At 40.4% G+C, this 14,917-nt stretch overlaps 1 protein-coding gene across 1 annotated transcript in view; it reads left to right on the top strand.

Annotated features, from left to right (window-relative positions):
- The window catches only part of LOC116991483 (SHC-transforming protein 1-like), a 64,248-nt gene that overhangs the window by 32,587 nt on the left and 16,744 nt on the right, over positions 1-14,917 (top strand). The window contains exon 3 of the mRNA XM_033050113.1: positions 14,258-14,321. Within this exon, the coding sequence (XP_032906004.1) occupies positions 14,258-14,321 (64 nt within the window). The remainder of the gene's footprint in view (positions 1-14,257; positions 14,322-14,917) is intronic.

The raw sequence follows: 14,917 nt of genomic DNA, 5'->3' as shown, positions 1-14,917 counted from the left end.
TCTCCCTGCTACCTTCAGGTAGAAGGTACAGGAGCCTGAAGACTGCAACAACCAGGTTCAGGAATAGCTACTTCCCCACAGCCATCAGGCTATTAAACCTGGCTCGGACAAAACTCTGATTATTAATAACCACTTTCTGTTATTTGCACTTTACCAGTTTATTTATTCATGTATGTATATATTTATATCATGGAATATGGACACATTTATCTGTTTTGTAGTAAATGCCTACTATTTTCTGTGTGCTTAAGCAAAGCAAGAATTTCATTGTCCTATACAGGGACACATGACAATAAACTCACTTGAACTTGAACTTGAACATGGATTAAGTGAGCTCAATGAAGGGATAAACATGTTTGAACATAGTTACAGAATATGACTATGGGGGCATATGGCCTGTGTCGCGGTGGTGGAGTTGCTGCCTTACAGCCCCAGACACCCAGGTTCGATCCTGACTATGGGTACTGTCATGATGATGATATGGAAATAGCATGACCTTTGTATCAGCTGACTTGGAGATCAGACCGCATGTGCGCTGTGTAAGCCTATGCAGAAGGCCATGGCTGAGTGAGATAATAAACACGGAGACCAAGGAATGTAACCTATAAATATTGTGTCGGTATCATTATTGTTCCACATCTGAGGCCAAGATGTGACATTGGCCACGAGGATATTTCGGATATTTTGGATTCTGCATCCATGGCTACGAGCTGGGAAAAGATTTTTTTATTTTAAATGGCAGTCGCTGGAGCCGATTTCTCAGCACGTCGCGGAGTTCCACACTTCGATCCGACGGGTGATGCAAGTACCGTCAGCGTGAGGTGGAATGCTTGGTTGGAGGAATTCGAAGCTTACGCCGACAGTTGAGGCCTCTTTCTTGAGGAGAGTACGTCAGGGCAGAAAGCGCAGCGGAGAGCGTTGCTTCTTTTCACCGCGGGGCCAGCAGTTCGAGAAATGTTTAAAACACTCCCTGATACCGAAATGAAGGAAGACTATAAGAAAGGCGTTGATGCTTTGAACAGTCGTTTTGTGGTGGTGCCGAATGCTACATTTCAACGCCATTTATTCCGTAAAACAATGCAGGAAGAGGGCGAGACTGCCACAGAAAGTAGTTGAGGCCAGTTCATTGGCTATATTTAAGAGGGAGTTAGATGTGGCCCTTGTGGCTAAATGGATCAGGGGGTATGGAGAGAAGGCAGGTACAGGATACTGAGTTGGATGATCAGCCATGATCATATTGAATGGCGGTGCAGGCTCGAAGGGCCGAATGGCCTACTCCTGCACCTATTTTCTATGTTCTATGTTTCTATGTTGCTCAATTTGTGACGAGACTCAGACAGGTGTCTGTAGGATGCAAATTTGTGGCTGCTGATGTGGAAAACCAGATATTGGATCAGGTTGTCCAGCATTGCAGGGCAGACAAGCTCAGGAGAAGGCTGCTAGAGAAAGAGGGTGAGTTAAACCTTAATGATGCTTTGTCGATTGCAGCACCACTGGAAGTTGTTGATGGACAATTTCACAGCATGAAATTGAAAGATTCCAAAACTGGGCAAGTTAATCAGCTGTCCTACGGGAGACCAAGAAGTATGCCTGAACGTGAGATCGAGTGTTACAGGGGTGGCAACAAGGGTCACATAGGGAAAGATGCATGTTGTCCAGCAAAAGGTAGAACATGTAGGAAATGTGGAGATAAAGATCATTTTGCAAAGAAATGTAAAAGTAAGGCTAGGGACAAGACAAGTGATGACAACAAGAAAGGGAAGTCCAGTGAAAAGAAAGACAGACCATGACAGAAAAAGAAGGGTCATCTCCATCACGTAGAAGGTGATTTCGGAAATGAGGAAGGCAGTGATGAAGCTGGTGAGCATGCTGTTAAAAGGAATTATCAGTTTGCATTGAATGTGAGCCATCACGAGAAAGTTTCAGTGACCATCGGAGGTGTTAGTGCCAGTGATTGTAGATTCTGGTAGTGACAGCAACGTAATTGACAGATCACTTTGGGAATGCTTGAAACAGCAGAAAATCAAGTGCACGTCAAGGAGGTGTAGTAGGAAGTTGTATCCATACACCGCAACTAAACCATTGCAGACCATTGGATGTTTCACGGCTAAAGTAGGTCGGAGATAGAGAAACTGAAGCAGAATTCGTGGTGATAGAGGAGAAGGGAGAACCTCTGCTAAGTAGAAATACAGCTCGAGAGCTGGGAGTGCTTCACATCAGAGTGCCTGTCAATACAGTGCAGTCATATGATGACATGAGGCAGGAATTTCATGCAGTATTCCAAGGGATTGGAAAATTGAAAGGCCGGCAAGTGAAGTTGGCCATTGATAAAAATGTCAATCCGATAGCTCAGCCGGTGCGGAGAACGCCATTTGGACTTCGTAGAAAAGTAGAAGCCAAAATCAAGGAGATGATTGATCAGGACATTATTGAACCAGTTGAACGTTCGACACCAGTTGTGATTGTGCCGAAACCCAATGATGACATTAGACTGTGCGTTGACATGAGGAGAGCCAATGAGGCCATAATCAGAGAAAGACACCCAATTCCTACGGTTGATGAGGTGCTACAAGAGTTATCAACCAGTAAAGTGTTTTCCAAAATTGATCTCAAGTGGGGATATCATCAGTTGGAATTACATCCTGAGTCAAGAGAGGTGACAACATTCGTCACTCACTGCGGATTGTACCGGTACAAAAGACTGATGTTTGGAATTAATGCTGCTCCCGAGATCCATCAGTACGAAATCCATATAGAGTGATTCAAGGTGTACCAGGAGTGGCAAGCATATCAGATGACATCATCGTCCATGTATCAATTCGTGAAGAGCATAACAGGAGGTTGAAGCTAATGTTGACTAAACTTCAAGAAGCAGGTCTCACTGCGAATGAAGACAAGTGCAAATTTGGCGTCTCTGAGATGGATTTCATGGGACACAGATTCACAAGTGAAGCGCTGAACCCAGCCAAAGCTAAAGTGAAAGCTGTTGCAGGTGCACGTGAACCTCAGAATGCAACCGAGATGAGGAGTTTTCTAGGACTGGTCAATTATTGTGCAAAACTTATTCCAAATTTTGCTACACTGGCAGATCCACTGAGAAAGTTGACCAGGAAAGACATACCGTTCCTGTTTGATAGTGAACAGAGACAGGCATTCAAATCACTGAAAGAGTCTAATGAGTGCAGAAACACTTGGAGATTATGATCCAGCTACACCAACAAAAGTCATAGCAGATGCTTGTCTGGTCGGCCTAGGAGCAGTGTTGGTACAGACACATGCAGATGGACCCAGAATCATAGCATATGCCAGTCGATCGTTAACCAGCGTGGAGAGAAGGTATTCTCAAACAGAGAAAGAAGCACTGGGACTAGTGTGGGCCTGTGAAAGGTTCCATGCATACTTGTACGGCATTGAATTTGAACTTGCTACAGATCACAAGCCGCTGGAAGTTATCTATTCAACAAGGTCTAAGCCATGTGCCAGAATAGAACGTTGGGTGCTGAGACTCCAACAGTACAAGTACAAAGTAGTCCACATTGCTGGGAAAGCAAACATTGTGGACCCACAGTCGAGACTGTTGAAGGATGATCAGCTGAGAGCAACATCCATGCTAGAGATGGAAGCGGAGAACCTTGTGCGATTCGTCGCAATTCAGTCAACGCCAGGAACCGTGACAACGAAGGAAGTTGAAAGGGAATCAGAACATGATCCTGAACTCAAAGATATCAGAGAGCATATACACAGTGGGCAATGGGATCAATGCCCTTACAAAGCGTACGTTCCCATAAAAGATGAATTTTGTGTAATTGGTCAGTGTGTGCTGATAGGTAGCAGATTGGTGATCCCACAGGCACTACGACCAAGGATCGTGTCATTAGTGCATGAAGGACATTTAGGCATCGTCGGTACTAAACAGAATTTGCGGAGCAAAGTGTGGTGGCCTGGTTGTGAGAAAGATGCCAAAGAATTTGTCAAGACATGTCACGGATGCCAAATCATGTTATGGGATGTAATGTTATGGGATGTAATGTTAAAATTGTACAAGGCATTGGTGAGACCAATTCTGGAGTATGGTGTACAATTTTGGTCGCCCAATTATAGGAAGGATGTCAACAAAATAGAGAGAGTACAGAGGAGATTTACTAGAATGTTGCCTGGGTTTCAGCAACTAAGTTACAGAGAAAGGTTGAATAAGTTAGGTCTTTATTCTCTGGAGCGCAGAAGGTTAAGGGGGGACTTGATAGAGGTCTTTAAAATGATGAGAGGGATAGACAGAGTTGACGTGGACAAGCTTTTCCCATTGAGAGTAGGGAAGATTCAAATAAGAGGACATTACTTCAGAATTAAGGGACAGAAGTTTAGGGGTAACATGAGGGGGAACTTCTTTACTCAGAGAGTGGTAGCTGTGTGGAATGAGCTTCCAGTGGAAGTGGTGGAGGCAGGTTCGATTTTATCATTTAAAAATAAATTGGATAGGTATATGGATGGGAAAGGAATGGAGGGTTATGGTCTGAGTGCAGGTAGATGGGACTAGGGGAAAATAATTGTTCGGCACGGACTTGTAGGGCCGAGATGGCCTGTTTCCGTGCTGTAATTGTTATATGGTTATATGGTTATTAGACAACATTTCCGAGGGCTGACAAAGTGCTGTAGGAAGTCAAGGGGTCAGGCAGCATCCAGGGAGGGAATAGACTAGCAATTGTCCTAACCCAAAATGTCGCCTGTCCATTCCTTCCCCAGATGCTGCCTGACCCACTGAGTTCCTGCAGCACATTGTGTTTTGGTCAAGATTCCAGCATCTGCAATCTCTTGTGTCTCTACCTCCAAAACTACTGTGCTTTTAACCAAAGGAATTCAAGATATTAACAAATGGGAGCAAATGACCTCCCGGGATAATTAATGGAATGAGTCATTGTCAGCCTTTAAGCTTTAATGTACCATTCCCCATAAAGAACCCGTCTGAAAATTGCCTTGCGCTGAACTGTTGTGACAGTTTAACTTTTCATTAGTTTAAATGTTTAAAGTAGAGGAATGAGTCACAAGAGAAATGGTTCTTTCGGCCTACCACGTCCAAATTGGCCTTTAGGCCCATCTGCACCTTTGCCTACATTATGACTGCATCTGTCTGTTGCTGTTGGTTTTGGTTTATTATTATCACGTGCACTGAGGAACATTAGAATAACTTTGCTTATGTGCTATCCAGACAAATCATATCCTATAGGAGTGCAACTATACCATACATGCACAGGTAATGCAGAAAAAGAAAGGAAATAGAGTCCAGAATATGGTGTTACACTTATAGATAAAGTGCAGATTTGAAAAAAAAAGTGCAATGCCAACAATAAGGTAGATTAGGAAATTGGGAATACATCACTATTCCTTCTATCCAGAGATGCTGCCTGTCCCGCTGAGTTACTCCAGCATTTTGTGTCTATTGATAGTTAATGAGAAAGCTGTTCAATAGTTAGATAACAGCGGGGAAGAAGCTGTTCTTCATTCTGGTGGTGTGTGCTTTCAAGCTTTTGTATCTTCTGCCTGGGATGTGAGTGGTCCATGATAATGTAGTGGAGGAGATGATGACCATGGAGAGAAGCAAGATGGAGAAATTTAAAATCACTGTTGCCAAACCAGCCCACAAGCAAGAGGACCATGGCCAGTCTTTGCCCAGAATGTATAGTACAATGTGCAGAACATTTCTCAAACTCCACATTAAAAATAGTTCAAATTGAAAGGACTAAAATCTTTCAGATTTCAGATGAAAAGAGGTTAGTGGGAGCATTATTCAGGACAGTGGCATCACTGGGGACATCACTGTTGGACCTTGGCAGATGCAGAATTTGGGGGAAAGGTTCATCAGACAGATATTCTTAGCAGCGCCACAAGCAAATAATCACAGGATTTAATGTGACCCTTGAAGTGAACAATGAAGGGAAGGAAGATATTGCAGAGGAAGAAAGAGAAGGAAAAAAGCAACAGGAAATGTAATCTTAAATAAATTATAATATCCCACCTGGGGATGGAAATGTAAGAGAGAAGTGGCTGGAGAGGAAAAAGGAAGGCAGCAATTAACAGTCATGACCTCCAAGGGATTTTCTGTAAAATGATGGACAAGGATGATATCCACTTCAGGAGCAGTAAATCATGTACATTTTGGTTTGTGTACCTTGTGATCTTTCTGCCTAATTGACTTTGTTGTGATGTTTGAGTTACAGAGATTGTTAACCTAGTGAATATTCACTATCAGAAACAGTGCTTCAAGTACAGATTATCCCCAAGGTATAACAGATGTCAGGTGTACTGGTCTGTAGGTCTCATGTTTTTCTTTGCAGCCCCTCTTAAATAAAGACACAGCAACAGCCACCCTCCAGTCTACTGACATGTTACTAACGATGAATCATATATCTCAGCTGGGACTCCTGCAGTTTGTCCTATGGCTTCCAAACTTCTCTAACTTACAAACATTATTTGTTGCCTTTAGTTTCTATACATTATTTATGCTACTTTAATTAGAACGCTATGAGACCCTGCAAAATACTAACGCTACTGTTAACACATTGGGAGAAAAATATTTATTGCAATACATTATCTGTTCCTGTTCAGAAAGCTGAATGCTTTGCTCTAGTTTAGAATCAGAATCTAGAAAGGGATATACCTTTCCCTTTCCCATGACTCTCAGTCTGAAGAATAGTCCCAACCCAAAACATCACCTATTCCTTTTCTCCAGAGATGCTGTCTGACCCGCTGAGTTACTCCAGCTTTTTCTGTCTATCTTCAGTTACTCCAGCATCTGCAGTTCCTTCCTACACACATGGAAAGGGATGTTGGCCATGAGTAGGCAGAAGTGCAGTTTAAATTGGCGTCTTGGTTGGCACAGACATTATTGACTGAAGGGCCTGTTCCTGTGCTGTACTGTTCTATATATTCTACAATGAAGGTGGAGGGTTGTTCTTCCTTAGTCATACTGCATGGATCCACCACCCTTTTGAGAGTACTAATGAGTCTAGTACATCAAGGTTCCTCTGTTCCTCAATACTCCCTTGGACCTTCCCAATCAGGATTACCTTCATTATTGGGGAACAAATGGACCGTGATGTACGTCAGAGATCTTCAATAGTGGCAGCATAAAGAGACAAAAGTGGTTAAGAAGGCATAGTGATGCTGTCCTTCATTAGTCAGGGCACTGAATATAAGAGCAGGGTACTGAGGCTCGAACTTCATAAAACCTTGGTCACCAATATGGAGGATGGATGTGAAGAATATGATGAGTTTGCAGAGAGGATTCACTGGGATGTTGACTGGGATGGAGCATCTTAATTATGAGGGGAGTTGGAGAGGCTGTGTCTATTATCCATGGACTAGAGGGGTTAAGACAGGACCTGACTGAAGTATATAAAATTATGTGGCATGTAGATAGGGTAGACTGCAGGTCACTTTTCCCTGTATCAGAGGTGGATAAAACAATAGGGCATACTGTAGATTTAAGGTAAGGGGGTAAGAGATGCAGAGGAGATCTGAGGGGGGACCTTCTTCGCCCAGAGTGCAGTGAGCAGCTGGAATGGTCTGCTGGAAAGTGGTGGAACCAATCACTGATTGCATTTAAGAACTTTCTGGACAAGCATTTGAATTGTCTAGGTATCGAAGGTTGTGGGCCAAGTGCTAGAATATGGGATGAATGCAGATGGATTCCCACTGGTCACCATGGATGTGATGGGCTGAATGGCCTGTTTCCATGCTGTATGACTTTGACTCTAAGAATTGGAAACAAGTTGTTGTGTCTTTTCTGCCGTGTCACATTACCAGTGTCACATTACCAGCCTCAAGTGTGCACAATGAGAGTGTTCTGTTCACTGGTAATTTGTTGCTTTGGATCCACTTTATTGGTCTCCATAAAACAGTGTTCATACTTGTCTGTTTCACATTATGAAACAAGCAGGAACTGAGATCTTGATGGTCACAAATACAGATCAACTAAGTCAATAACCTTGCCATCTCTTCCGAGATGTAAACACTTTTTGTTTCTGTTGGCTGCAGATTACAATGTTAATGGGAGCAGTTTTGTTAATCAAGCTGTTTAAAATAACATAGTTCTAGAGCTTACAAAATGATTTGCAAAATGCTGTTTCTGAAATATCTTGTATTTAAGTGTGATAGCTGTGTCATAGCATTGTGATCTCTTCCCATACAGTATGTACCCATCACAAAGCACACCGTCAAATCAACCTCCCTTTCATTGTGTTCAAGAAGGAACTGCAGATGCTGGAAAATCGAAGGTACACAAAAATGCTGGAGAAACTCAGCGGGTGCAGCAGCATCTATGGAGCGAAGGAAATAGGTAACGTTTTGGGCCGAAACGTTACCTATTTCCTTCGCTCCATAGATGCTGCTGCACCCGCTGAGTTTCTCCAGCATTTGTGTGTACCTCCCTTTCATTGTCTCCATTTACACCTCACGCTGCCTCGGCAAGGCCAGCAGCATAATCAAGGATGTCACAACCTGGCCACTCCCTCATCTCCCCTCTTGCATGGGGCAAAAGATATAGGTGTGTACATCCACATCTCCAGATTCAGGGACAGTTTCTTCCCAGCGGATATTAGGCAACTTAACTATCCTACCGACAACTAGAAAGCGGACCTGAACTACCATCTACCATCGGACTATCTTTGATTGAACTTTACTGGCTTTATCTTGCACTAAATATTATTCATGTTATTCCCTTTATCATGCATCTGTACACCGTGGATGGCTCGATTGTAATAATGTTTGTATTTCTGCTGACTGGTTAGCACGCAACAAAGCTTTTCACTGTACCTTGGTACATGTGACAATAAACTAAACTGAATTGAACATGCAATGAATACAGAGAAACAAGAAAGGTTAGGGAGATTTATTAAAATATGTGCTTTTTTATTTAACCAGACTATCAAACATAATCAACTCCAGATGAATTTATAATGCTGCATTTCTGTGGGACTGTTTGGATTGAAGGAATAGACACTGATCAATTAAATAAACGGGAACCCCTGTAAATCTGAATCACTCTCCGCCTATATTACAAATTAGATCAATGGGGAACATCACGAGCATCCATTTACTCACTAATTGATTTTAACGTCTGGTATGAAATCCCTAGCTCATAATTTAATCCCTCTTGATACATTATTTTTGCAAGAAAAAATTTGGGTATTGTTTCTAAATTCACTTTTTGTAAGTTGAATGCATTCATCCGTGAAGATTTAAATTGAAGCAGAGTACATACATGTTTTCTATATTGTTCATTGTCTTTTAACTCTTGTGTTTGCCACTTGGTCACATCCTACATCCTGCTGAGCTGCAGCTTCTCTGATTTCTCCTGCTAACTCAGTCTCATGACTCCTTGAATGTTTGTTTCCTTTGTGCCTTAGTTAGCAGAATGGGTCACAGTGCTCAATATGTCATCTGGATAAGTGAACAGCAGAGTTACAGCATGACTTCCTCTAACTTGCACTCTGTTGCATGGTTTGCTTTGTATTTTTCCTTTTTAAATGTAGTTCTATATATTAGACATAAGCATTTACGAGCAGCCCTGATTTCAAAACTATTTTGACATCAATCATGATATGGGCAGATATTCCGTCTTCCTACATATGGTCAATATCTTATTAATGTTGATTTAATATTATTTCTTCTGTTTCAATTGTACGCATATTTTATCCATGCCTTATTAGTTCTACACCAAAGTGAATGACGTTTCATTATGTAGGGAGAGAGTTAAGTATTACATATGCAAGTGGAATCAAATTAATCAATATTATTTACCCTGAACCAAGTGGTAGCAGTGTTGGCTTGTTGACTAGATTGAGGATACAAGCCTCGCTTTCAGAGAGCATTCAATCAGACTGATGGATCCGGATAGTGTTGGATGGATAGTGTTGGCAAAATTACACTCGGGCCTCATCTGCCATCTTAGTTAAGTACTTTGAGGTACCATTGTAAGAAGAACATTAGTCATACCAACATAAAAACAGATGAGTAGGATGGAACTGCAGATGCTGGTTTACACCGAAGATAGACACAAAATGTTGGAGTAACTTAGGGGGTCAGGCAGCATCTCTGGAGAAAAGGTATAGGTGATGTTTCGGGTCAAGACCCTTCTTCAGACTGGGAGTCAGGGGGGGAAGGGAAACCGATGAACTTGGAGCTCGTGTTAGCCATTTCGTTCCTCAAAGTTACCCGGCATTCAAGAAGATTGTGACTGATCTTATTGTGACCTCAGCTCTGCATTCCCAACTACTTACAATAACCTATCACTTCCGACTTCCGACTATCTGCCTCAACCTTAAAACCATCCAAGGATTCTGCTTACATTGCCTTTTTCAGGAACAGAATTCCAAAGACTCGCGCAGCCCTCCAGGGGGAAATAACTGCCTTACATTTGCCTTAAATGGGTAAATCATCATTTTAGAAATCTCCCACAGGAAGAACATCCTCTCTCCAACCATACTGTTGTTACCACCCACAAGCAATCAAGTTCCTTCTTACTCATCCCACTGCTAGTAGATCCAAACTTAGTATGGCCTATATTTATACCTAATCTCGCATTTTAAACAGGTTGTCTCCTACTTTTCCCTCAAGTTGTTTTTGGGGCAGAGCACTTTGTGAAATGACTAGTACTCAAAATTACAAAATCACAAAATCACAAGCATTAGCTGTGAAATGCTTTAGGATATAAAAAAAGTAATGTAAAGTTTATCATAGAGTTGAATTATTTACCTGTAGACTTGGCTCATTTAAATATCACTCACAATAAAAGATGAGGATCAAAAATGCACAAGAGAAACAGAAGCTTGAGATTTTGAAATCATAAGCAGGAATATTTCTATTCATTGAATAATGTTTATTAAAAAGATATGGCAAATTATATAATTGCATACATTCATAACAAATCACCAAAGTAAATCTATGTTAAAAAGATTAACAAATGTAACTAAATAAATTATAATCCAAAGTAAAAATAGTACAAATATAATCCGGAATAAAAACAGGAAATGCTAGAAATACTCAGGAGGTCAAGCAACATCTGTGGAGCGCAAAACAATTGAAATTTTGGGTGGATATCCTTTCCAGCATTTTCTTTTTTTTAAATTTGAGTTACAAACCAAATTTGTTTTGGATAATACTATTATAAAATTGATACAACTTGCATTTAATTTTCCTTCATCGCAATTTGTGGTAGTTTATGTTTTGTATTTAAAAGTGATGCTTTTTTTTTTGTCTTCTTGAAGATGCTCTTCAGCAGAAATGCTGTTTTACTTCAAGGTAATTATGTACACGCTGCATTTATTTTATTAAATAGATGCAGTTGCCCATGGTAAAAAATAAATTACTGGATGAACTCAGTGGATCAAGCAGCTTCTGTGGAGGCAAAGGGATGATCAATGTTTCAGTTTGAGATCTTGCATTGCATTGAATAAGGTTTAATGTGACTGAATGCTTGCATCCAGTCTTTTAAACAAATCCTTTAATTCTTCCAAGTGAGCCAACTTAAACTTTTAAAAATAGTAATTGTTTTGATTCTGTGGTGCATTTCTAAATTATTTTTTTTTAACTATGAGTTATATTTTACAACATAATTTCTACATGGAAGTCTTGGACCAATTCTATTTTCAAAGACACTAACTGAAGGAAAAATAAATAGAACTGGATCACTGGGATTGTTTCACTTTGCACATTCAAAACAGATGCTTGAAATCATACCATATCTAACTTTTATTTGTGAAGGGTGCCTTTTCACTTTGTTCAGATTGCTCAGCACTGCTGTTGTGCTGTCCTCTCAGTATCGGCAGCTCTTGACATATTCATTCTGCTCACTTTCAGAATAAGCGGATAACATCTTGGGTAAATGAACTGAAGAAAAAAAGTCAATTAATTTACTCATTCCATAAAGTATAATGGAGCAAATGATGTACAAATATGTTTAAGCTATTTGAAGGATCACGTAAACATATGTCTATTGAAAATTAAATTGTCATATTATTGACTTGCAAATAATGTTTTTTCCACTCAAGTTAAACTGTTGGAAACAGTTTTAGAAGAAGTGACTGATGTAAATGTTACACAGCACAATAGACACGCAGAGAATGGCTTCCTTTATACAGTAAATGCAGAGGGTCATGACTTAGTGGCTATTAGTTATGGCAGAACTTCAAGAAGATTGAGAGGAGGCGTTGGAGTGCTTCAATGTGCTTTCATCAGATTCTATTATTGAGTAGCTTCTGGATCAGTAGTTATGACCCAGAGTGGGTGGTATGGAAGTGAAATGAAACGGGGAGGGAATTAGATATTGCTTTATTTCTCTTTTATTGCTTCCAATTTGCATAAAGATGTGCAACCTCTTCAATAGAAACCTTTTACAGTTCCAAAAAGTACCAAGGATACCCTTTCCTCAATTCCTTAATTTTAATTTACGGCTGACTATTTTGTTATTTTTAAGAATTTATATTAATCGCAGGTTTTGCTACTAGAAATATGCCACATAATTTATTTTTGTCTCAGTCAAATTTGCATTGCTCCTGTTATAGTGCAATTACAATGTAGACGAATGATATCAGATAATTCTGTATCACTGTGAACAAGCCACTGTTTTATCATTGGAAACACTTGGTACTATTGATAAAGGTTTAAATAAACTGCTTTCCTATGTAACTGCTGATAATCACAGGAGAGTATGATTTGATGCAAAGGGAGAAACTGAATAATCATTTTTGATGCCTCTAAAACAGAGGACTAAAGTGAGTGAGTCATTGGTTAGATAATGAAACGTGATTTATCCTTGTGCCTTCCTTCTATTAAAATGGATTGGGTGATTTAGATACTGCTGATGACATCAACATGTATCAAGTGCCCGTTTCCACGCTGCAGGGTAACCAGTGACTGAATCAATGCAGGACAAGATGCACAGAACTGTGTGTTGAGTAAAGAAGTCAGGGCTGATCTCCCATCAGGACCCTTGACCTCGTATCCTTAGGGGTAAAACTACTTGCATACAGGAGCAGCCACATCTACTGCAAAGAGGATTTTCAGGAAAGGGCTTCTCTACTCTTCAGAGAAGGACAAGTTGTTCGGGTTTGAGACTGACAAAAAATTCATATAATAAAACAAAATTTCACACACTTTTAGCAATCCAACATAATGGGCCTGACCTTTCAACTCCTCTGACTGCATGTTGCCTGGTGATCACTCCAACGATGAAAAGATGCATTGAATTCTGACCTAGTTATCAGACCCACGGTGCTTTGATACCTTGGCATACTGTGTTTGTGATTCTTAAGGGAGCTTAACTACTTCCATTGAAGAAGGGGCTCGACTTGTATCATCCATCAGGCTGAATATTGGTCCCAATCCAAAATGTCGTCTGTCCATTTCCCTCCACAGACGCTGCCTGATCTGCTAAGTTTCTCCAAGAGTTTGTTTTTTTGAGTTTACCTACAGCATTGGTTGCTTATTTTTGCAATTTATAAATGCTAACATTGCTGAACAGTGTTGTAAAAGGGTTCTTGTTTTGCAACAACTTCAAAGTGAAAAATTAGCCTGGAGTTAACTTGACTACATAAAGAGGCATTATGAAGTTCAGTAGAAAAAAATCATCTTGTGATGTGCAGTTCTGAGTAAGTGCCCAAACTCTGCATTTTTTGCTAAGCCTACAATATTTACAAAACTATGTCCTCGCTCTGCTTGAAGGTCTTTGGAATAGAGTTCCCTAATTGGAAAATGGATGGCAGATGAGGGTGTTGTTGTTCTATCCCAGAGGAGCCACTGTGATCTCAAATTGAAAAGAAGTGGTCAACACACGGCTCTGTGCCTGTGGCTGGGGTTGAACTTGGCACCTTTCACAAGTTCACAAGTTGTAGGAGTAGAATTAGGCCATTCGGCCCATCGAGTCTACTCCGCCGTTCAATCATGGCTGGTCGTAGATTGGCGTAGGTGTGGTCGTAGGTGGACGTCCTAATGGGTCGCCGGTTGTCGGTAGCTTGACGTCGACTAGGTGGTAGGTTGTCGTAGCTTGACGTAAACATTGTCGTAGGGGGTGGTTCAGTCACCGCTTTTTCGGCGACCTGCTATGACTGTGACAGTCACTGGCAGTTGCCGAAAAAATTGCCTAAGTGGGACAGGCCCTTTATGGGGATTTCAGTTTGCAGCTTTAAAATACAGGAAACCACAAGTATAGTTATTCCTATTTTTAAGCTTTTTATTAATAATGGTAATGTTTTTTATTCCACAGGGAAGCCATAAGCAGAGTGTGTGAGGCTGTTCCAAGCACTAAAGCAGCCATGAGGAAAAGAAGGGTAAATACTGTTTTGACATAATGTAAATCAACTAATAAACCTCATGTACAGATTAATGTTAAATGTAATGATACAATCAAGAGCAAGTATATATTTTAGTGTAAATAGCCCAGTTCATCAGTTTTTGTAATTAAATAATTAAAAATCACAAAATGCTTTTTGTGAATTCTAACCCAAAACATTGATGGTGGAGCAAATATAATTTCCTGTGATCCATTATTCACAGTCTCTGAGAGAAAATGGAAAATACCTTTTTCTTTTTGCAAACACCAAGTCAATCATTATCAACGTTTGTTCTTGCAAAATTCTGCTGTGTAATCTTGTCTGTGTGAGATTTGCTTATATTTTAAAATTTATCTGCTCCCAGGTTAGAAAATCCCATGTACTGTGAGAGAGTTCCTGGAAGGGTTTGGTCAAAAAATCAATGGTATTCTTTAATGAAAATGAGATTGGACAAGAAGGCTGGAACTAAATCTTGCTTCTTTCTGATCAGGCTATGAATGTCAGCATTTCATCTATTCAACTAACACATTAAGTCTCCTGATATGATCAGCACCATTTCCCATATTAAAAGAAGTCTTTGTTTTAAACTAACA

This window comes from Amblyraja radiata, chromosome 34, assembly GCF_010909765.2.
Source record: "Amblyraja radiata isolate CabotCenter1 chromosome 34, sAmbRad1.1.pri, whole genome shotgun sequence".
In the NCBI taxonomy this organism is placed as follows: domain Eukaryota; kingdom Metazoa; phylum Chordata; class Chondrichthyes; order Rajiformes; family Rajidae; genus Amblyraja; species Amblyraja radiata.
The sequence above is the reverse complement of the archived record's forward strand: the minus strand, read 5'-3'. Positions and strand labels throughout refer to the sequence as shown.